This window comes from Galendromus occidentalis, unplaced genomic scaffold (assembly GCF_000255335.2).
Source record: "Galendromus occidentalis unplaced genomic scaffold, Mocc_1.1 scf7180000075782, whole genome shotgun sequence".
In the NCBI taxonomy this organism is placed as follows: Eukaryota; Metazoa; Arthropoda; class Arachnida; order Mesostigmata; family Phytoseiidae; genus Galendromus; species Galendromus occidentalis.
The window spans coordinates 126895-150459 of NW_003803772.1; the positions used below are offsets into that span (position 1 = coordinate 126895).

At 50.8% G+C, this 23565-nt stretch overlaps 4 protein-coding genes across 4 annotated transcripts; all 4 read right to left on the bottom strand.

Moving 5' to 3' along the window:
* Positions 1–1962: 1962 nt before the first annotated feature.
* LOC100904835 (NPC intracellular cholesterol transporter 1) lies at positions 1963–6124 on the bottom strand. The gene has a single exon (XM_003738135.2). It carries the CDS (start codon positions 5773–5775, stop codon positions 2068–2070), a length of 3708 nt encoding a protein of 1235 aa, XP_003738183.1. The 5' UTR covers positions 5776–6124; the 3' UTR covers positions 1963–2067.
* Positions 6125–7825: 1701 nt separating this feature from the next.
* Positions 7826–10763, bottom strand: Mettl3 (methyltransferase like 3). Its single transcript, XM_029112972.1, has 9 exons — positions 10453–10763; positions 10069–10392; positions 9743–9946; positions 9448–9632; positions 9156–9346; positions 8899–9035; positions 8542–8790; positions 8293–8439; positions 7826–8158 (listed from the first exon to the last, which is right to left on the bottom strand). Exons 1-9 carry the CDS (start codon positions 10568–10570, stop codon positions 7977–7979), a joined length of 1737 nt encoding a protein of 578 aa, XP_028968805.1. The 5' UTR covers positions 10571–10763; the 3' UTR covers positions 7826–7976.
* Positions 10764–12953: 2190 nt separating this feature from the next.
* On the bottom strand, positions 12954–19385 carry SPoCk (secretory pathway calcium atpase). Its single transcript, XM_003738105.2, has 17 exons — positions 19167–19385; positions 18741–18835; positions 17857–18000; positions 17608–17735; positions 17406–17495; positions 17201–17310; positions 16805–17065; positions 16412–16590; positions 16076–16243; positions 15817–15953; positions 15429–15554; positions 14926–15346; positions 14585–14796; positions 14334–14481; positions 13691–13834; positions 13440–13562; positions 12954–13358 (listed from the first exon to the last, which is right to left on the bottom strand). The coding sequence occupies exons 2-17, from the start codon at positions 18777–18779 to the stop codon at positions 13113–13115; spliced, it is 2676 nt and encodes an 891-aa protein (XP_003738153.1). The 5' UTR covers positions 18780–18835; positions 19167–19385; the 3' UTR covers positions 12954–13112.
* Positions 18824–23465, bottom strand: LOC114828515 (uncharacterized). Its single transcript, XM_029112957.1, has 2 exons — positions 22494–23465; positions 18824–18835 (listed from the first exon to the last, which is right to left on the bottom strand). The coding sequence occupies exons 1-2, from the start codon at positions 23463–23465 to the stop codon at positions 18824–18826; spliced, it is 984 nt and encodes a 327-aa protein (XP_028968790.1).
* Between the last annotated feature and the right edge of the window lie 100 nt (positions 23466–23565).

Here is a 23565-nt window from a genome sequence, read left to right on the forward strand (position 1 = left end):
CGCGATGGACCGCGGAGGAAACGGACGTGTATCAAAAATCGATAATTTTCCACGAGATCCCCCTGCCCCCCCCCCCCGAGTAAGAAAAAAAGAGGATAGCCCCCTGCGGCCTAGCGATGTGATTCATGCTTCCCTCCAATCGAACGGAGGAAGGAGGAGAATCGGTCGACGACGGATGCTGTTCGGACCAGATCACGGAAAGCTGAGGTCGGTGAATTCCCTTATCGAGTACGCAAATGTCAATTGTTGGTTTTAAAACAGTTCTCCTGGTCACACGAGATCAATGATCAGCACGATCGAATGTTTCGGTATCGAAATGATTTACTGTCAACGGATGAGGAAGGAACTGCCTCAGGGAGCGGAATTCGAGTCCGGAGAAATCGGAGGTCAGCGGATGGTTTCAGCATAACTTGAATCGATTTTCCTTGAAATACCGCAACCCAAGCGGTAGCTTATTGCGTTGTATGACCACAGCAATCTGAGCTAAGGAGCATTCCGATGAGCGATTCTCGATGATTCAATCCGCGAAACGACTGCAACGTTGTATGGCGAACAGGCGCCTCTGTCGAGCAGACTCAGGAAGGATCCAATTTCTCTCGTAGCGCTGTTACAACATGCAAACAATAATCATTGAATAAATCAATCCGAAAGTGGAGAGCTGGATCAAGTTGAAGTCTGGGAATACTATGAGCAGAAGCTCTGAGGAAAAAAGCTCAGCTAGAACTACATCCTGGGTGGCGAAGGATATGCTTATTGGTAGAATCAGCGCTATATTGCTCGAGGATATAGGACTGGCCCTCCCAGACTTCGTTCCTGTTTTTCGCGGTCGACAGTTTAGGGCTATTCCGCGAACTCGGAGTCTTTTTTGCCAAGAACACCCCAAGCTTCTCTGCCCAGGTGATCCGCGGATATGAACTCATATAAAGCAGAAGTCGTTTCGTCTGAATGTAGATAACGCATTCGCCCTAGAATGACTCCGCTCAAGTCCTCAAAAATCCAAAAAACTCGGTCGTGGTGCCGACTTCCTCCCTCCTTAGAAAAGGAGCTCAACAAATCGCTACAGCGCGGTGCGCGGAGGAAGAAGGAAATCGATCAAGATTCCATGGTCTGGGGCACCGGAGCATTGTAGAAAATGGATTTCCATGGAGATTCCGCGTTAACCGCCGTCATTCTCAGTTCGCTACGATGCTTCCGTTATGCCGTTACGGCCTTACGGTGCCGTGAATCGTAATACGGGGGAGAGCCTCGAAAGAAGGTCAGATTCGTTGAGCTATATTGGGCTACATGCGGAATCTGCCAACAATCGAGGGGGTCCGATTTTTTGTACATCGATCAGTGAATTGCGATTCCGTTTGAATAGTAGCGGGAGAACCGGAGCTCATGGATATTGGAATGAAATCTGAGAATGATCGGGGGCACGAGAGTCGAAGCGCGAATGATTGGGTTATTCAATGTATTGTACTTCAATGGCAAGGGTACAGCTGCACGGCCGACAGGGTCTTGATAGAATGACTTACGGCATTTGTGCTGTTCGGGAGAGCAGATGGGAATCGAGCTCGAGTTTTAAGATCGTGTAGATGACGTTGATCCCTTGGATGGCGTTGCGATCGAAAACGGGTCAGCAGGGTCAGAGTCCTGGCTGAGCCGGAGCGCACTCCGTTGCACTCTTGAGCGCTCCCGGCTCTTTGAAATATGCGTATTAGGATCTCGAGCATTCTCAACGTCATTCCGGATCTCCAGAAGGGGTAGGCGTTTGACGTGAAGGAATCTCATCAGATCTGATCGGAGGGGGATGACCCAACGAGGGATTAGGGAAATTAGATCAGAACGCGTTCCGTCGCGCGATCTTGGGTCAGTGCTCTGGGCGGATCTCCCTATAATGTTCCGTCCAATAATATTCCGAGTCGATAGTTGTTCTTTTCTCAGGGAAAAATGAACCCGCTTATTAAAATATCGTCCTTGAAACGTACAATATATCCATTTATATCATTCAACTTTATATGAGTCGTTGCAAAACACATGAATAATTCAATAGAGCGTATGTCATGATGGCATCGGTTGCTGCCATCAATTGCTATTCCTTCCCGTTGACTTAGGGCTTCCGAACGTCGCTAGGAAAACTGGGAGGAACACCAGACCGTGGAAGGAGCCGAGAAGAACAATGGCTAGGTACATTCGGAAATAAAAGATCACAAAAAGCTGACTCTTGGCAAAGAACAGAACAACAACTCCGATGAATTTCGTGAACGTGATGCCGCTCAAGACCGACGATCCTGTATGGGCTACGGCATTTATGGCTCGCTCGATTGGACACGACTCGTCGTCTTCGATGAAAGCTTTAACGATGTGGGAGCAAAACTCCACAGAGATACCAACGCACATGACGAGATTAACGAGTGAAATGGCGTTCAGCGATACGTTCGCCATGTACATGACGCCCATCAGGTCGCTAACGATCATTGAAATGGTCAGACCGATAGCGATCGTGGGGAAAACTTTGAACTTCATCAATAAGAAAGTTATGAGAAGAACTCCCGTGAAGGAAATGAGGAGATGTTTCGCAACGTCGCTCCAGATAGTCAGGTACTGTTCGTAGAAAACGTAGAAGATCGAATAGGGGAAAACTTCCGCGTCGTCTTTGTTCCCTTTGTAGCTTTCTTTGAGTCTCTTCTCGATCTTCTCCGCAACGTATCGCCCCATTCGTAGCGCGTTGATGAAGTCCGTACTATTCTTCAGGATGGAATGGTAGGTCATGAAACTCGTCGCTCCTATCTCGACACCACCGAGATTCTTCGCGTTCGGGACCAGCTGGATCGCTTGGCTGTAGGCCGCGTGACCGCCCTTACCGCACTTGACATCAGGTATATCGTGGAGGAAATCCTTGATGTGAGAAGTCATGCTCGGGGGTCGATCGGAATCCCCAGTACACTTTAGACATCCATGACTGATATTCTCGGCTGGGCACCGCTCGTGCGTCTTGTTGTTCTCGAAGCAGCATTCTTGGCTCCATGCAAAGTAGTCGTCGATCCAGGACATGGCCGGCGCGGCAATGAAAGTTTTTTCCTTCGTTCGCGAGGCTTGGATCAGCTGATTGACTAGGGAATCGTTCGCAGCGCCCTCGAAGGTGCCGATCAAGTTCTGATTGTTCGCGTCACTGTAGTTGTACTTGTCGTGGATGACGAAGTAGGCGGGCGGTCCCACTCGGAGATATTCCTTCAGAGACCTGAAATAATCCTGGAGGTACGAGTCTCGGGGCATCGAAATTTCCTGGTCCAGACCAACGTCGAGGTGTGGTATGACGCTGAGCGAAAACCCGAGGTAACAGAGGAAAGTCACCAAAATCGCGAATCGATAATAATCTTTCCTCAAGAGGGGCGAATAGACATTCTTCATGAAGTTGAAGAGCGTTGAATCTTCGAACGCCTCCGTATCGTCGGAGTTTGATTTCATACAGCACAATAGATCGAACCGCCCCGACTCCTGCCGCCGGATGTCGAGTGTCAACATGGAAACGAAAACTGTGATCTGGAGCAAGACATCGATGAGAAGAGCCAGTGCGGCATAGAGAGCGAACGTCCTGACGGCTGGCATACTCGTCAAGGCGCCCAAGAAGAAGCAAGTGACCTCTGAGGCGCTGGCCAAGAGCAGCGAGGGCCCCACAAGTCCCACAATTCTCGCGACGTGTTCTTCGAGAGACTCGCCGTCGAGCCGGCTTGATCGTTGGTAGGCTTGCACGAGAATGAAAATGTTGTCCACTCCGATGGCAAGCACGAGGAAGGGCACAACCTCGAAAATTATCAACGTCGAAGGGATGCCCATCAAGCTATAGATGCCCACGCTGGAAACGACCGAGACGAGAACGAGGAAAACTCCCATCGCTCCGAGAACGATTTGGCTGTGCAGGAGGACCGTCGCGACCGACTTGTACCGACCCAGGACCACCGCGACGTAGAGGAACATCAACAGGTAGCTGACGGCGATTGTTGAGACATCCGAACGGCTCTCCACATCCAGTTCGGACGTTATCGAGCTCTCCCCCATGAAAGCCACGGTCATGTTGGGGTGGGTGAAATTCTTCATGAATCGAATGAATTCTTGCTCCCAGGCCACAGCTCGTTCGTTGTCTTCTGCTTTGGCATGGTTGTTCACGAGGAAGGTGAGAACGACTGCCGGCGCCAGGAGGGGCTTGTCTTCATCGTATCCTCCCAATGCCGCGTAGTAGAAGCTAGGGCCCCCGTATTCGCCCAAACATCCGATGTTGAGCAGGTCATCCTGACCTGGGACCAGGGTCGGGGAGTTGACACAGTCGACGATGTGGTCGAGATATTTTTCCGGGTTTTCTCTGATGATCGATATGTTGTTTTGAAACCAGTTCGGTACGGATTGTATAGCGCACTTTTTGTCGAGAGGGGAGAAACAGATACTCTGCAAGTCGACTTCCTCGTTCGCAGTCCCGTTATTGTAGGTGCCCTTCAAGTTGGTGATCTTCTCCTGCAGGTCCAGAAGGTCCGCCAGGAAGTCAGAGCGGAAGACCGGGCTGAACTCGTAGGACTGTTGGGTCCTGTTACTTTCGTAGACGAAAGGCTTCCCACCTTTGTTCACAATAATTACCTGTTCAATCCTGTAGAAGGGTGCCAAGTTATTTCCGTAATACTCGCGCTGAGTTCTGGCTTCACTCGTCGGCGCGGACCACAGTTGCACGGGATCGGTGACGACTTGGAAATTGAGATTTCCGAGCGAGAACAGGGAACAGAAGATGGCCCCGACGGCGATCGTAGTCCATGGACGCGAGGCGCACAAAAACCCCAAGCGCTCGAAACCTCGTCTCATTGCCGACGGGGCTTTGGCTCCCACTTGCAAGCTTTCGCTCGAGAGGAGATTGGTCTCGTCCCGATCCAGAGCGTCGCAAAATCCAAGACTGTATTTGCAAATCCAGAAAAGTGCGAGGCCAGCGAGGACTACACTCAGGAGGGAAATAGTCAACACGAAGTATCCGTCTTGACCGAAGATGCGGAAGGGAACCTCGTCATCCGGAACCACATAGGGGGGACAGACGTCGACGCAGTCGGCACAAGCACAAGGCGACTCGCCCGGGAATGGGGCTTGACTACATTTCGTGGTGTTGTGATCGAATAGAACGTGCCCCTCGGGAGCCGTGTACTCGAATTCCATCGGGAACGGGGAGAAACCGCCCGTCCCCACTGCGAGCAGGAGGTTTTTCGGTGAGCATGTGTAGGATCCACAGAACATCTTCAACGCCAAGCCGGTCTGAGGGTTCCGTACTTCGGCGCACGAAGCGTAAGTCCGATCGATGTAGTCTTCACTTAGGTAGTAGGAGATCCTGCCGACTTTCTTCGTTCCGTAGGGTGATTTTTCTGTGGCGTTTTCCTTCGCTGTCACCTCAATGAAGTCCGTCTGGCGCGGAGAACAAGTCATGTGGCAGAAAATTCTCGCCATGTTGAAATTACAGGACGGACATTGCTTCAGGAACAGGGCCATGTTCGAGAACTGCTGGACGAGCAAGCCGACTTGCGAGTCGTCGCAACAGAACTCTCCGTTGGGACGATCGAAGTCCGGGCATAACGAAACCAATTGATCGTAGGCGGTTCGGTTGAGCGTGTTCGTTCGTGTAGCTTCTCCCTCGATCGCACAGGGCACCCCTAAGTCCAGTGAGCCCCCTGTCCCACATTGTCCTTTGAAAACACACGGTCCCTCGGCGGTAAACGTAGTCCCAGCGACAAGAGCGAGTGTGAGAGATCCAAGTACAAGCCTCATGGCTGTGTTTGGTTTCCTCAGCGACGGATAGACAACGACGGGAGCATCGCACTGAATTTCGATCAGCTCAATCGAAGCATCGCTCGAGATGAGAGTGCGGAGACGAGGCTGCGAGATAATCGTAACTGGCGATTCGTCATGCGGCGTATTCTAAGCCGCGACAGGAGCGCCAGTCGTTCTAAAAGTTCAGGAATCTACAGCAGCCTGTCCTCGGCTGTGCTCGCTTTAGTTTGCAGCTCTGGGTTTCGACGCAACGACAGGTGCTCCTCCTACATTTTCACGGTGGCGTCAACGCTCACAAACAGATCGTTCCGCGAAACAGTCCTGCTGTGGCAGGACGTCAACATGTGTATCCGAGAGAGCGCATGTCTATGATGCGAGATATTCGCGGGTACATTCCGACCCAATACCCTCTCCCATCTGTCAAAGAGGAAGTCGCCGGTGCGCAGTTCAACAGTTGGTCAGCTGTTCACATGGGTCGATCTGACAGCCGCCGAATTCTCCGTGATAGCGATGTTTTCAGTTTCCCGAGAATTCCGATGATAGCGATGGATCTCTCTGCTTACCTTCGTGCCGTATCGCGGAATGTTGGTTTGAGATTAAGGAGCAGTGGATTAAACTCGACATGGACGGGCGACCCCAGGTTCCTCGATTTTTATCCGCTCGCTCGAGAAACTCTGTTTCGCGATCAGCTCACCCGATTATCTCCTAAGTCCTGATTGCTCTTGATACCTGTAGAGCCCCCAACCTCCGCCGATGCTTATTGTCGAGGCGGGACCCGAAAACGTTCGATTTCCCGTATTTAGGTAGCTAGCTCATCCAGGCCCGGACATAATTCGCTTCGAGAGGGACGGCATCTCAGAATGGGCCTTCATTGCCGATGCCATCGCCAAATAAAGCTCATCGAGCGGCGCAAAGTTTTCCGATTCCTGTAGAAAGGGAGGTGTGTTTTGTTCAAAAGTGTAGCCATCGGTATCGAACTCCCCAGCTGGTGAAACGACATCCGTCCGTCTCGAATATTTCCAGGGCCTTAGCACTTCGGGGACACACCAAATGCAACCCGGCCTCGATTGCGAATTCTGATGTTCCGGCCACTGGAGCTCGGACGGACCGACTCGAAGGCCGGGATCGTTGATGGTGAGGCAGTCGAGGGGAAAAAGAACACTCTTCGACTGTGAGACTTATGAAGAAGGAGAGCCGCAGAGTTGGCTGGTAGCAACCGGACCCTTGGTTGGTTTTGTGATCGCCGGACGACAGATGACTTGGTCGGCCGGAAAATTCCATAATCTGTATCCTGCGTTCGATGTACTCGTGGTGTCCGCGCAAGCTCAAGAGCGGCGAGCAGCATCGGCCTCCGGTGGAGACGGTCGGAGGCGCTTCTGAAGTCAAGGCCCGCCACCGAGAAACGCGGGCTCGCTGAGAAAACGTGTCTCTAGTAGATCTCTTCATTCACGGTGTGAGTACAGGCCTGAGCGGGCGATCAGAGGTTTCCCGACCAAAATACTGGTGAGACGCTCATCACATAGATGACACGGAGCGGAATCGGATCGTGCAAGCCTTCCGCAGCCCCTCCCGAGATGGATCCAGTTGGTCGAGACTCTCCTTGGTCGTGATGAGTCCCACGGTTAATCCATCACCCGAGGACAGTTGGTAGGCGGCTCGAGAAGCCCGTCCCGTCAGGATGTTCATTGCGTCACTGCGCCGATTTCTTCGGTACCGCGAGCAGGGATCGAACCACCCGGATCGATGATGCGTCAATCAGCTCCAAAATCGTCAAGTGGAGCGTAACCTTAAACGACTCAGGCTGGCTGTGCGATTTTAACATTCCAAAGTCGCCCGAACGATGAACTAATCCGTTTGAGCAGGCTCAATGGAGGTCCGAGGCTACATTACTCGGATGAGCTAAAATTGGTTTCGAGTTATCGTAGGAACCATAGCAATGAGGCTTGTCTCGATAATCGTTGTCCGCGAGAGGTCGGTGAAAGACTGGAATTCGAAGCAGGAATACCGGGAACGACAGTCGTCAGATAATAATGTTTCGCAAATCGGATTGAACGGTTACACGTTTGTTTATTGTCGTACGCGGTCCCCAGATTCACCGGTCATTTTCAAATTCAACGGACTTCAGATGAACAAGATCAACAGAACAAATGGCCAGGAAGAGAAAATATTTACAAGCTTAATCACATCTCTCGTGTATGTTAAGGCTTCTGCATACAATTACCATCAGGATATCGTCTGCGGAAGTTCTCGATGATATCTTGGTCATTCAATCGGACACCGTCGAGTTGATTTCCAAGAGTCATCCAATTGGGCTGGATGTTATGCGGTCGCCCGAAAAGCTCGATTTTTTGCGTTCCCGGACTCAAGCGCTCGATCATCCCTAGAAACACGGCATGAACACATTTTGAAACAAACCTTGCCCCTCTATCTTGTAGGAATTAGCGGATCAATATCGATACGACGATCGCCTTCCTTCATTGGCCATGATCCTGGGACCCACTTGGACCAACTCACCGTAAATCTCGTCCGGTTTGTGGGAAGTCGCTCTGACTTCCGCCACGATGACGTCGCAGTCAAGCCAACGATTTATATGCGGCAAGGAGCCTTTCATCCCCACGAGGCAGTGTTCCTTACCGTGGTTGAGCCAATGTCCCGTACGGCCTTTCGGAAGACAGAGATAATTTTGTAATCTCCGTCTTCAGGACTGCATTCTAGTCGATATTGGGCTCCGATGAGAGATTCCCGACTGTCAATGAAATTTACCAGTTCGGATGATGCGTTGGAGCTGATTGGTTTTCACCCAGATGATCTCGTCGCATCTTTCGTAGCCCCACAGCTTCAGACATTCCCGCCCGAGTTCCATGGCCCGTCCGGTCACCCATAGGAATATTAAACCTTCGTCTTGCAGGCAGGGGATATTCAGTTGACGCATTTCGTCGTCCGACATGGTTCCGTACGGCAGCTCCATGTGGATATCCCATGGAGGGTCAGCCATGATGACGCTGAACTTCCCTAGAACGGGAATCTCGCCCTTTTAGACGAATAAGGCCTCCGGGAGGCCTTCACTATTGGGGAGTGGATGTATCGTATTTCGATGCACTTCCGAAGAGTCTCGCCTACCGAGAATGCTCATGTCGAAGAATCTCAAGTCGCATTGAATCCACTGGGCAGGCTGCAGTATCGCCACGGGGTTCTCCAGCTCTGCGGCCGGCTCAGAGGACTGGGCCACAACCCCGAGCGATGAGGTCGCCGACTCGCTTCAAGGGGAAAATGAGCGTCAGTCTGCAGTTAAAAACCGAGGATTTACATTCCGAGGGCCTCGCGAGAGAAGTTGGCTTTCATTCCCCAGTTTCAGATTCTGAATTCTTGTCTCTCACCTCATCTCGACCTGATAGTGAACATATTTACAGGTATCCATATGGAAACAGGTATTCAGGAAAGAGCAGTCCCCGAGCGACTCATCTGTGTGCCGCTGCAGAATTTTCTTGAAGTGAAGTCTCCCGCAGGCGTCCGTTTCGCCGTGACGTTTGCATTCGGCGGCAGTCCCGTGCGGACAATACTCCTGAACCTGAATCACAGAGAACTCACACGTCACACAAGCAACATTGCGGACCCTGACGAATGATCGGATCACTCTCCTTCCCCCTCGCTCGTTCTCCATCCGCTCACCGAAGCTCCCCCTTGAGATTTGAACTTCTCCACCAACGACCTCTCTTTAGCGGTTGGTTTACTGAGTAGGTCGAGGATTTCTTCCCCAACTTTCTTGTTTTCCTTCTCCCTGATCGACGGTAGATTGAGAAGGTTTTCGATGAGATCATCGGTCTTCTTAGGAGATGCAGAATCCTTCGGCTTGACTGCAATTTGAGTTCCATCGTTAGATTGCCTGTTTCGATCTCGACTCCCAGCACCTCCGGGCCATGGATTCAGTTCTGCGGTGAGGACATCACTTTCAGCGGGATCTTACCTGGAGCCTTCGCGACGACCTGATTATCGTTTTGGTCTCCGTGAACATCTTGATCGTGCGGGGCTTCGTCCTCCGCCAATTTCGCTAATTTCGGCGGGGCACACGTGTCGAAAGGTTCAGCGCGGTCTCTCAGGGTTAAGCTGAAGGCGTGGAGTTTCGTGTGCTCTGCTGTGGTTATGCTAATCGTCCCCTTGCCCTCAGAGTCTGCAAGTATCGGTAATTCACATTAAACCACGAAAATGTCAAGGTCTACGGGGATTGAGAAACTCTGGGGAATGTCAATGGATCGAGATGAATGGCTCCACAGACCCGGCCCGCTGGCTTACCCTTATTTTCTTTGATGGAAATGAAAGCCTGTGCGGCGAACTTTTTGAGAAAATCGTCGACGGTCTGTTGCGATACGTGTTTTGTATCGTCAAGACTTTTGGATACATGTTTCACAAGCGTTCTCGAGTCAACGGGCAGATCCAAAGCCACGTCGAGTAGGCACAAAATGATTTTCATTTCTATTTCTGATTCAGTAGCTGGTTCCAGGTCGGCACAGTCCGCCGAATCCTCCGAATCGTCTTTCGGGGATGCGAGCAGCCTTTTCTCATCTTTCGCGCTTGTTTTATCGTTGCAGCTGATGCCTGTTGAGCGATATGACGGATCTCAGTCAGAACCACGGCGTGTACGGAAGTTTTGCTCCCTCGTGAACCAGCTCCGTCAACCGGACTCACCGTAAACGATTTCCTCCCGCTCCTTCTTCCGTTTTAGGAGTCTCTCTCGGAAACTACTCTGCCGAGATTTGAGCTCTTGAATATCTTTCCACGGATCGTTGCTGTCCATTATTCGAGTGGAGTTCTCCGATTCATCAGTTTGCACGACTCGCCAACATCGAGTGAAGGCTCGCACCGGGATGTATCCCCGACCCGCTTCGCCTCATCGGCCACCAACTACAAGAGATTCCCAATCCTGCCGACAACGGGGTAATTTGTAATCGATCAGATGATTCTTTTTTGAAGACGAGAAAACACCAAACAGTTCTGTTTATTTTGTTCCGTTTCGCGAAGCACCCGGACTGCTAGAGCCGGCAGGTAGTCGTCGAAAGAGAGAGGGCTCGACTCTTCTCCATCACGGGCGCCGTTCCCCGACCCGATGGGATGTGGACGCGTTCGTCCCTTTCGGATCTATACGGGATACGACGCAGCCTTTGCTCGGATAGGCTTGAGTAAATTCTCATTTAGGGCGCTGACGAATCCATCAGAGGCATCGGTGACATCAGCCCGAGTTCCACCGACCGGTACTGAGAGTCTCGACTCTTGACGACTAGAGACGCTTCTGCTGCGGCGGCGATTCGAATTCATGGCGCGCCGTTCTCGAGCACTTTGCCTGCGCTCAGCGGTAGCCGAAACCCTCGATAGACTTGTCCGCGCTTTTCGCGTCACAGTGATGACGAAGAACGTGTCGCTGTTCCCAGCGACACGAAAATCTCGCAGTCGGAGGGAGAGTCCCGGAGTCGGAACGCCGGATCCCGCAAACTCCCTTCGCCCATCGGGACGCAGACTCCCCCTTCGACTTGCGACGTACCGTCGCTTTGCCCTAGAGAGTGGCCGTTTCTCGCTGCAGCAGGCTGGGCTAGCGGCGGCACTCCTCGATTTCTAAGCGAGATTTCGAGGACCATCTATGTCCGCAACTTTCACACACGCACAAGCCGAGACCGGAAAAACAGGCGAACACGTCCAAGGGACACGCGTCTAGAGGAGCGAGTTCCGATGCAGCATCATCTAGCTCTACTGAACTGCTAATGAATGATACAGAAGGAAGACGAAGGGTAATGGGGAACGGTGGGTACGGCTCGGTCCGTGCAGTCATGCGTGGTGATCCTCATGCATGACTGCACGGAATCGTCCGTCAGTAATGATTGTCATAGGCTCTGGCCAATCTTTGGGAGATGTCCGAAACTCAGCAGGACGATCTTCCAGGGACGGGCCGACTTTCGATGTCGGGGAAACAGCCGCGGTAATGAACAATCGGTCGGATCTAAAAACGGAACACTTGGGAGGATTCGGGAAAAGCAATTTATTTTTGAATGAGACGACCGAGGAGTCAACCGCAGACGCCGGGGAAGAAGGGACGGTCTCCGCATTTCAATTCACACCCGTGCAAAGGAACCAGAAAGCTCTGTCACGGTGCTCGAGATGGGTGGAGTGCTCGCGAATCTCTACGTCCTATGGCCTGGAGTTTCTATCGGAATAATGTTCATCGGAGGTGGGTACCGGGAGTTTTTCTATTCAAGGATGTTGGTTCTTCACGAGAGGCCCTTCTACGTGTATTGTAATCATTCCTCCTCGGAGCTCGGGGCGATTCGACCATTCAATAATTCGCTTTCCCCCCTCTGATGAAGGACTCTTGGCCTTGTACTTGTGCACCCGAAACTGCTGCGGTCTCCTCCTGAACTTGTTCTTCGCGGCGATCTCGACCGCGTGCGGGGTCGGCTTGTTCTACAGCGGATTTTCGCGTCCGCTCGGAATCATGCTCATAACCGTTGGCGTCCTGATGACGATAGGAATCACCGTCGCGTACGTCTACCACAGAATCACAGGTAAAGCTCTCCGTAGGAGGGCCTTTGACTGAACGATATCAGCATCGTTCCGGCATCCGGCACGTTTATCCATGCGGTTGAAGTGATCCGATTCGAGTGAGGACGCTGAATGCCGATATCCTCGACCGACCTCTTTCGGGTCGAGTCCTGATGTCCCGACAAGGGAAACAATGCGGATTGGGGGACGGCTTCGGTGACTTCTCTCACTCGGTTTTCGTGAGTCCCAACTTACCTCCGAAACTCCACAACTTAAAAACTCGAAAGGTAGGAAAGAGGAAGTTTTGGAAACTGATAGTCGGAGTATCTATTCTTCTCCAGGAAAAATCCTCTGCTATTATTACGAAGATGAGGATGAATCAATCGACTCCGTCGGTGACAATGACCTGATCTACTCACGCGTACCAATCTCGCAAGGCTTCGTGCAACAACCTGGGAAATCCAATCTGCACTTTTCGGGTAGGTTCCCATCCCCGTCTCTCGAAGCAAGTTGTAGGGGAAGCTCGCGAAGAAAAAATATGATGACAACACATATATATGATATATGAATACATGTATGATACTGTGGGAAAGATCTGAATGCGCTCAGCGACACCAGAGAAGGAAAGAGGCTTTCGGAAGAGATTTCGGAACTTTCCTTTATACCGTGTTCAATCTTTTGATCGTTTATGATAACATCGATCCATCTCACCCAAGAGGTTCTCTGTACGTAAAAGTAGCTAATTTTCCACCTTGATCTGATACCTCTGAGGATCTCGATTTTTCAAACATGGAAGGAGAGCAGAACATTTATACATAATCACAGAAGTCGCCCACTTTCTTCTCGGTGCCCAATGTGGTACTGAAGAGCGGGGAGCCCTTTCGTTCCCAAAGTTTTTTAATTTCACTGAAAACGAAAACACTGCTGGACACAATGAGCAACTCGAGAATGTCGTAGGCCGAGAGAGGCTCAGTCTGGAACACATATTGCAACGGCGGCGAGTAAATCACGAGCATCTGGCCCGCCAGAGAAAAGACGACGGCGAGGATGAAAGCCTGGAGGGAGGAAACGACAGTCAATCGGGGAATCACCAGCAAAACACTCCCGGTCACAATGTCGGACCGGATTTCACTCACCTTATTCGAGAGGAGCCCTATGCTGAACACAGATTTTGTGTGGGAACGACATGACAGAGCATTGAACATGTCGAAAAAGACGAAGCATGTAAAGGTCATGGTCGTGTCTCGTCGGGTGACTTTCTGCAATTTTTTTTGCGGAATGAGTACTTGGGCTCAGCACTTTTTTCCCCCCGAGAGCTCCGTCTCCAGCAGCTCACACGACGAAGCCGCTCAAGCTTACTAATGACGCAACGACGATACCCACGTACCTGATCGCTCATCTCTCGTAAGAAGACGTAGATGGTCCCGGATATGATGATGAATGCTGAGATGAGTACATTGATTATCAATCCTCTGTCAATCATCGGTTTCTTCGTGTCCCGAGGAGGCTGATTCAATACATCATGGTCGACCTGCGAACGGAGAAGTTCTGTACTCAGTTCCAACCTCGAATTCCGGGCACCCACCAAGAATCCCATTTTTCGTGCCGGTCACTAGAGTTTTTCACGTTTCAGAAATCGCGCCCACACATCTCCACAGGACATGCCGCCAAGTCGATCCAACTTTTTTGCAGTACGCGCATCAAGGCCGTTTGCCTCCGGTCATCTACAATGAGGCTCAGCTGTACGAAACGCGATTCGCCTGACGCTAAATGGAAACGCTCATGTCGGCGATCCCTGTCAAAATGTTAGGTCTGGATTGTCGCAACGAGTATCGCGAATCTAGCAAATGTATGTCAGCGTGGATGAGCCTAGGAATTTCTACAGGGAGTTCGGTATCTCAATAAAACCGCATCTCTTCTCCGACAGATCTAAGACAGTAAAATGACAAACGGTTTTATTGCCTCTCCTATTCCCTCTCCCTTGCTAGTCAAAGCCTCGAGTTATTCCTTTCGGAAGAATCGACACATACCGGTTCAACACCCAATGACTGAGCCGGGGGTCCGTCCATGATGATATTTATCCAGAGGATCTGCATAGCGTTGAGGGGGTTCGACATTCCCATCAAGGTGGATATGGCTATGAGCGAGAGCGCGCTGATCGATGTGGAGAGCTGGAACCTGGAAGGATCAGGAGGATTTCGCTAGGCGATCGAGTGGGCGAAGGAGACGTCTTCCATTCGAATCCGTGTGGATTGGCTTTCGTTCTAGGACAACAGCTTACCTCACAAAGTTTTTTATGTTGTAGAAGATGGCTTTGCCCTCTTCGATTGCAGCCATGATCGTACAGAAGTCATCATCCAACAGAATCATGTCCGCAGCTTCTTTGCAAACGTCGGTTCCGGATCTTCCCATCGCGATACCGATATCCGATTTCTTCAGAGCTACGGCGTCATTGACTCCGTCCCCGGTCATGCCGCAGATCAAGCCGTTGCTCTGAAAATTTCAGAGGGTCAGAAGGTGCCGACGGAATCCGTCAACGATTCCAGATTTGCCCTTCGACCTGCACCAATCATTCCCGGAAGGGGAAAATTCGCTGGCATCTTCTCATTCGCTGAGACTCACTTGCAGGGCTTTCACAATTCGTAACTTATGGGCGGGACCCGTTCTGTAGAACACCGAAACATCTCTGACCCGATCTACGAGTTGGTATTCGTTCATGGCCTCGATTTCCTGTCCGGACATGCATCGACCTCTATTCAGGCCGATTCGCTGCGCGATCGCTTGCGCAGTTTCCATGCCGTCACCGGTGACCATCTTAACCTCCACGGAACAATTCCTCAGAGTCTCGATGGATTCCCTGACTCCATTCCTCGGAGGATCGAGAATACCGACCATCCCAAGGAAAGTCAAGGCTTGTCCGTCCTGACCGCTAGCGAGTCCGATAACGCGGAGACCTTGACGAGCCAAACTTATCGCTTCTTCTTCGAACTTCGTGTACAGCTCGGTTGTCATGGGCCGCAAACTGCCAAGTTGTTGAGCGTACCTTGGGATGGAAAAGGCGAGTCAGTCGCTTTTCGTTGCTCCTATCGATTCACTCCGGAAACACGAACAAATTGAACCCTCACCCGCATTTTTGCAGAACGGTTTCTATCGATCCCTTGGCGAATATACAATGGCTCTCTGGATCTGCACGGGGATGAGCCCGGACCAGCATGATCTTCGACTCACTGCTAAAGGGTATTTCTTCCTCCCTGGAACATTCTAGAATTGAGAACTCCGAAAAGAGTGATCAAAGGATTCAGCGCTCCATGCGACAATCGGGATCCTTCCCTGTTTCCGTTCCCGCATCATTCCCTTCTCATAGACATCGAGTTTCGCGCCCGGGATGCTTGATGCTCGTGCACCTTTTTTTTCGAACATTCGGAGGGGCAGCGCTTCTGGCTTCCACACATGAACGCCTGACTCGTGGGAAGCCTGCTGCTGACTAAAGAATCGACTTCTTATTCAACTCACCTGACGTAATCGTTTCGAGTGTCATAGACGCCGAGCTTGTCAGCTGCCAGCAGCAAGGCCGCTTCCGTCGGCTGGCCCCGCGATTCAACACCCGATACGATGTCCGCATTGTTGCAGACGGCTCCGCATATCAGGACCTAGTGGATAGGAACGGCTTATTTCCGCTTGTAGCTGTGGATGAACTTGATCTCTGTCAGATTCGAGTCAAATTTCGAAGCTCCGCACGGCTTTCCCGATTCCCTCCAAGTCGACAGCATACCTGACGGACGCTACAGAGTTCGTCGTTGCTGTTTCCACTGGAGTGACCGTCTCGCAATTGCATCCGGAACAGATCAGCTGTCACTACGTCTGTCACTGTCATCTCGTTTCTAGTTAAAGTTCCAGTTTTGTCTGAACAAATGACGTTCACGCAACCGAGCGTTTCTACCTTTAAGGGGAAAGATATCTGCTTGCAGGCTCATCCCTCAATATAGGCTGAAGTATCTCCAGCCCTCCATGGATATTTAGCTGAGATTCTTCGTTACGGAAATTCGAGGAGTCTGAGAATGGAGCGCATTCTTCCGCTCGTATCATCGTCGCCGTTCGCTCTACTTACTGTGGGGAGTTTCTTCACAATGGCTTTCCGTTTGGCCATTCTCATGACTCCGAGAGCAAGAGTTACGGTCACAACAATGGGTAGGCCTTCCGGAATGGCAGCGACCGCGAGGGATACCCCGATGTTGAACATCGAAGTCAAGGGTCTACCCTGAAGCCAACCCAGCAACATGATGACACCTGAAGACCAGAAAAATTCATTCGTCGGGGTAGGGGCGCACCTCGTTCAATGAGCGAGTCAGAAGAAACTACCACACTGACTCATCTCTCGAATTGGCTGGATATACTCTTCATATCGTTCAGTAGGATCTACATAGTCGCACGCCACGTGGACGTACGCCGGGTTAGAGCTCATCGAAATGCGACCGTGACCCGCGGCTCCTCGCAAGCTCACCAATGATGCAAAACGAGTAGATGCTGAGCTGCTTGCCGAGTGAATCCATACTCTTTTGGAGCGGTGTTTTCGGGGAGTCTTCCGCTTTCATCATCTTGAAGATGTCGCCGAACTCGGAGTTCTCGCCAGTGTTTATCACAATACCACGACCGTTTCCGTACCTGACGAGGGTGCCCATGAAACCGACATTCGACTTTGAGCTCACGCCGCCAACACTCGAGAGTAGAGCGTCCGACTGCTTGGTAGCCGGCTCAGTCTCGCCTGGAATCCGTGGAGGAAATTAATGGCTTGGGTGGGACCTACGGGGGCAACGAGACGAAATCCTTGGACCGGGCCTCTCATCGGTGCCTCGTGAGGGCACGAGGACAATTATCGTAAGAATTCGACGAGACTCACCCGTGAGAGAACTCTCATCGATTTGTAATTGATTCGTGTGGAAAAGTCGAACGTCGGCGGGGACTCTGTCTCCCGGTTGCAGTAGAACAACATCTCCCGGAACGAGATTCCTGGGGAGTATAATTTTAGATAGATCTTCGTGGTGGCAGAGCTCTCCGGTGAATCTTTCGAGCAACGAGCATCTTTCTCAGGGTCCCATACGCACCTTGCCGACATATGGTCAACTTGATTATCGCGTAGTACGGCGCATCCATGAGCTACAAGTTTGGACAATTCCTCCAAGGATTTCTCGGACCTATTCAACGGGACCGATTGAAATTTTAATGGAACCGATTTTGTTCAAGCCCCGTTCCGAATCTCTTGCACGCGAGTCTCGATCGCACGGGTCGGAGCCGAGCCCAACTTGCCTATATTCTTGAACAAACGCCACCGTTACGACGATAATGATGGCTACAGTTATGCTGACGGCATCGTCAAACTGTCCCATCAGAATGGACACAAATGCCGATGCGAGGAGGAGTATGATGAGAGGGTTCTGTGGGAAAATCGCATCATTCGTATTCCCGGAATCGACTGGATCCGCTCCGTAGATAATAGATTCGCACATTGTTTATTTTGAATGATCTGCCGAGCGAACTCGTTCCGAGGGAACCTACTTGGAATTGTTCTAGGTATTTGCTGAGCAATGACTCCTGTTCTTGAACACAAAAATCGTTGGGCCCGAACTGGTGGAGCCTCCGGTTGGCGTCCGACCAGCTGAGTCCTTTGCTGAGATCATCGACTCCGAGCTCACGAGCGACCTTGGATCGGATGATAAATGAAAATGATTATTAGCGATAGTAAACGAGCAGTCGAATGCGAAGCGGACGACCGTATGCATCCCCAATCGACAGCAAGGGGAATCACAGCCTTCCAGATCAAGCATGACGTTTCGCGCTCTCGTTGTGGACGAAAATTTGTTTTCGATAAATCGAATCAGCAGAAAAAAATAAAGAAAACTCTGCGTGCGACCAGCCGTCCCTCGAATCAATCTGAATCGGGTCGTCGCTGCCCTATGGAAACAAGAGCTAAAGAGTGATGAAAAGTCGCAAGTCGCTTTTATTTATATTGGAATTCAAGCTGATGCCGTCACGAAGCACATGATCTCGATACTTGCCGAAAGGCGTCTACCTTGTGATCGGCAAGAGCCATGTAAAACCTAAATCAGTCGCTCGGCCTCGGTGCCATGCCTTTGCCTTTAGCGCGCTATGGACCGTGGCCCAGGAATGTGGAGCAGAGGCTCATGGAGTAAGTACATGCATAATGTTCAGAACTCAATCAGCTAATCACTCGATGAATCATTCGGCTTGTCAATTCGCCTTCCGGTCGGCTGATAGTCGAGTCGTTCGATTCGTGATTTGCTCTCATCGAGCAAATATTCCGGCTTGACCCCTTATTGAATTGTTTTGATCAGACGCTGTCATTGTGACTGGAGCATTCCGTGAGAGTGACGCAGAAAAATTGCCTAGGCTCGAAAATAGGCGTATCGGATGGAACTCACCTCGTTGAACTCAAGCCTGGCTGCATCCTCCGACTTCATATTGACTATTTCCTTTCGTTGCTCCCGACTTCCATAGGAACCATTCAGTCCGGACTCTGGAAGTTCGATTTGGGCTTTCATTTTGAATTGTTCCACCACTGGAGGGGAGCTCTGTCAGAAACTGAGAACTTCTGGACAACGCAAGTTCAATGAGACAAGTGACACTGAGCTCCTCAGATCGAGCCACAAAACATCTCCATCTCCCGTTCGATCCACGTTTTCCGAACACGAACGAAAATTCAAGAGCGGCCTTAAAAATCGACTTTCTCCGAGCCGTCGAGTGGCGAGAGTGGATGTTTAGCTGACCATTCAGCTGAAGTTCCAGTAGGCTATCGGAGACCTGCGAGGAGATCGTAAGGTTTCGCTCTCGCGGAAAACTCTACTCACCGGTGACCACTTCGCGATGTCAGGGAAGTTTCCGTGACCAGAGAGGACGGTGTCTGGAATACTCGGATGCTTTCAAACGAATGAAAGAGCTCGCGTTTTCACTCGCCGGTCCAAAGTGTTCATCTGTCGTGGATTCCACACTTTAATCCGGACAGCTCGTGGTGAATGGCTCGCACTCTCTCTCTCTCTTCGTACGGGAGCTTCATCAGCTGTCACTCTGCATGCTGCAGCAACTGTACACCACCACAAGCACACCCTCCGAAACGGACGTTAATTCCGACGACTTACATCCCCGTCCAACAAGACAGACATCAGCGGTGCAGCTGATGGACAGTGACGATGATGAGGATGATCCCGTTCTGCGTGCGCCTGCCCCACCGCAACCATCGGAGAAGAGAGCGAGCAGCACCAGCAGCAGTCGGCTGGTACCGCTACTGCCGTTGCCAGCACTAAAGCCGAAAGTTGACCTGCCTTTCCGGCGGCGGCAGCTTCGAACAACGCCACGTCTCAAAGTCGCCGGTGACTTCAGCAGCGTTCCCGTCGTCGTATCGTACAGGCATCATGGATACATCGTGGGGATCGATGGTTCTCTATTCGTGCGACTCGATCAGCTATCGATCGTACGAAAAAGGCTCCGGTGATTAGGAGTACGGAGCAGCATCGTGAGGATTCGAGGGCGGTGCCTGGAAGCCAACCTTCACGCCATCGAGTCATGGTCGCCATCCAAACCGTGGTGTACAGATCTAAAATCAGACTCGGAGCTCGGGGGGGGGGCAGAAGAAGCTTGATTGGCAATATCAGCTTGAGCGCAATCACGCGGAGCTGGTGCATCTAACAGACATCGGCCTTGAGGTGCAATTTTTCAAATGTATTTCCCATCCCTCACCTTCCGGAAGAACGCTCCACGCGATTCCAACCGCATACGGAGATGAGCCCCGCTCCCGAACCTCGCTTCTCCATGTAAAAGTTCAGCAGACGCCAGAGTGGGATCGAATCGATCACATCGAGGTCACACGAGCGGTGGAATATCTCCCCGATCGTAAGCGGCAGCTCGAAGCGTGTTCCCCTCGCTAGTCGCTTATCGAGAAGGGCGAGGAAGAATCGTTGCCAGCTCTCAGGAGCGGCAGATCTATTCCTCGGTTTCCCCCGGGATATTTTCCTGGGATGCAAAGCGCTGAGCTCCCGGCTCTGATCGATCACGTACCGCAACCGAGGCCCTGTCATAAGGATAAATGGTCCGGAGAGATGAACAGCCGTGACAGGGTGTCACGTCATGGGCTCCCCGATTCCCGCCGGGATTTTCAAAAACTCGACATGCTTGTTGTGACAGAACAGCGGCGGCAGCGTCAGCGCGCAAGCTCGCACACATTGAGCCAGAACAGCTGATCGTTAGCGGTGTTCGGCTCTTTGCCTATCGATGCTTTTGTGGGTTCGAATCAAGCTTGAATTTCCACGGAGCTGATACCTCAACATTCAGCGTACGTCACGTGCTCGTCCGAAACGTGTCGAGAAAGGTTCCGTGCTCGAGAGTGCCCTCAAAAACTGTGGAACCGAGCGCGACGTCTCGTTTTCTTGCTCGGACTCTATCGAGTTTCCGCGAAACGGATGGAGTCGTTCGAGTTTTCTGCTTGAGAAGGAACCGCTTGAACAATTTCAACGGAGGAAAGCGACAGAGGTAAGCTCGCCACGACCGCACACCGAATCTCTCGGCGGCCGGACGAGTTATATATATATATATATAGTTATATATATATATATATATATATATATACTAGCGTAGCCCAGCGCGCGTTGCTGCGCCGGTACGAGTGAGGGAGGACCCTACAATGAACCACTCCATGAACTTTCTCATGAAAACTAACCCTTCGCCTATTTATTCGTTAATCGATAGAGCGGCAAATTCACTTGAGTGTCCTTCTCTATCCCACCAGTCAGCGAGTTCTTGTTCCTCGTTCGTCAAATCCGATTCACAATGCTTCAAGATTGATAGGCGCTGAAACCTCCTTGTTGTTGCATTCCATGAGAAATATTTCGGAACTTCAACGTATAACAGTGTTCTCGCGAAGGGATCATGACCGCACAGCGAAAAAAAGCTGTCAATGTGGTCTTGGGTGGGGTTGCTGCTCTCGAACGCATATTTGCTGCTGTGAAATACACACGCTGTCCATTTTCGAGGTGAACAGCTAAATGAACGACTGTCGGATATTGCTCGTGTATCGAGAACGACAGGATACGCCATATAGCTTCATTGCTGCTGATGTATCGTCCCATTTGATATCGTTTTATCTCGTCCACTGGTGCGGACGCTTCACCAACTCCAAAAACTGCCATATCGCTCCCTTTTGTCACATACTTGCAAATATACTTGATTGACTTCACTTAGTTACAATACTCGACGTTGATATGCGCTTTAAAACATTTCGAGAGGATCGGAGAGTATGGCACGATCCATCGATTATCGATCTCGACATCACGGTTACGTATTTTAAGCGTAATCATCCTCCCTCCATTTTCGGGAGACCTTCGCCGATAAGACGGATAACCATCATTCCCAGTGACTGTCTCCGGATGTAGACTCCTTGGGTATCTCTTAGTACACACTCCGTCTTTCATGCATGGGGATTTACTGTTGATCGCACCGCAAGGACCATGAATCATGTTTCTAATTACTACTTCGAATAAAACAGGATCAAGATCACGGTCCGGAATTTCCGCTGATATTACTCGATCTATCATATCTGGGGTGATTTTGTGAATCAACCAGATCAGGATATGCGCGTGAGGCAATCCTCTCTTCTGCCACTCAATCGAATACATCCAGCATCTCGTCTCCCCAAACACGAAATGCTTGACGATGAAATCCATTAAGGATTTCAATTTCTGCTTGAAAACACGCGCGATTATATCATGTCGATCCGCAGCCGTTTGTCCCGGCAGCAAATTTGCCTTGATTTCTTCCCAAGCAGGATTGCATGTGATCGTGATGAACAAATCAGGACGACCATACACACGAACGTATGTCATCGCATCCTGTGCGTATTCATGCATATGGCGTGGTCTTCCCGTGGAAGTCGCCGGAAGAATGACTGGGTATCCGAGTTAATTGGGGTTCACACTCCCGTCAGAGACTATCGCATCACGAAGATGGACACACTCTTCTGATCGTAACTTAGTTTGATTCAACCGAATGAATAGTGAGCGTTCGCTTTCAATCTTGGCATACATATCGACAACATATTGATGAAATAATTGCCTACATTTCAATATATGATTGTCCTCATTCTGACGAATCATCAATCGATATGAATAGTAATTCATAGCACTGACCTTCTTGTCAGACTCTTCACCCGTCACCGCGTTTCTCATATTAATGTTGAAGTGATATCCATCATCCCCTTGCCAAAATAGGATCGGGTACTGTAAAGCGTCGTAGGAACGATGTGTTCCAGAGACTCCTTGGAGGTCACCACTCCGGCGATGGAGAATTATGTCACGGGACCTCAATTCCTCTCCAGCTATCACGATTGCTGCTTCATTGATTGTGGGAGCATTGTATCGCTCTCCGTGTTCCCCCGCCGGCGTCTTGTCCGCTCGTATGACAAAAACATAATCATCAGCTGGCATGCGTTCCAGAGTGATCGTGAACAGCTTCACCATCCTGTTGTACTGATGGAAAAGCTTTTGTAAACAACCAACGATTTCCCTATCTGTACCAGTGTGGATGCTGCATCGTCGATCGACCTGTTCCTCGGCGTTTCCCATGAAATAGATTTGGAGGAACCGATGATCGGCATCCAGCAATGGCAAAAGTGACCCATGACGATGATATACCTGACCTTGGATTTTGAAGGTCGGCATGTAGGAACCACGTATGATTCCAGTCGCACCAAATGATGTCATTTGAAAAAATGAATTGTACATGCGAATATTGGCTAAAAAACGCTGCGATTTCTTCGTTTGTCCGCTCATCAGAGTTGACAACGGCTCAGGTGGTGGGTGTAAATCGGGTACTTCGACCTTGCCCCCCGCACAGCACACTCCTGGACTTTCGTTCGCAGATTTCAATGCACGACAAAACTTACATACACTTGTCATCTCACCGATTTCAAGGCCAGCATATGTAATATAATCATGAGCAGGATCATACTCAAATGCTGCGCAATTCAATTCCTGCCGTGCCTGTTCTCTTGAACGACAACTCCGCAGCCTTTTCTGTAGCAATCTAGCCGACCTCTCATCCTCAGTTTCATCGGAGCGCACTTGTGAAGAACGCAGTCGGTTTTGTTCTGGTCTCACCATACTTCGATCCGGCGATTCCCGAGACTGAGAAAGAGAGTGATGGATACGATCACTTTCCATCCTAGAGTTTCGCCGGTCCTCAGTTTCATTCAACCGTGCT

Bases quoted from the DNA above. Each gene is read 5' to 3' on its own strand.
- LOC100904835 (XM_003738135.2), bottom strand. From the start codon at position 5,775: ATGAGGCTTGTACTTGGATCTCTCACACTCGCTCTTGTCGCTGGGACT.
- Mettl3 (XM_029112972.1), bottom strand. From the start codon at position 10,570: ATGGACAGCAACGATCCGTGGAAAGATATTCAAGAGCTCAAATCTCGG. The intron at 9,347-9,447 runs GTGAGCGGATGG...TCTGTGATTCAG, and splicing joins AATCTCAAGGGGGAGCTTCG to GTTCAGGAGTATTGTCCGCA. The intron at 9,036-9,155 runs GTGAGAGACAAG...TTCCCCTTGAAG, and splicing joins CACTATCAGGTCGAGATGAG to CGAGTCGGCGACCTCATCGC.
- SPoCk (XM_003738105.2), bottom strand. From the start codon at position 18,779: ATGAAGTCGGAGGATGCAGCCAGGCTTGAGTTCAACGAG. The intron at 16,591-16,804 runs GTGAGCTTGCGA...TCTGGTCTTCAG, and splicing joins CTACTCGTTTTGCATCATTG to GTGTCATCATGTTGCTGGGT. The intron at 14,797-14,925 runs GTGAGTCTCAGC...TGAAATTTTCAG, and splicing joins GAATTGTGAAAGCCCTGCAA to AGCAACGGCTTGATCTGCGG.
- LOC114828515 (XM_029112957.1), bottom strand. From the start codon at position 23,465: ATGGTGAGACCAGAACAAAACCGACTGCGTTCTTCACAAGTGCGCTCC.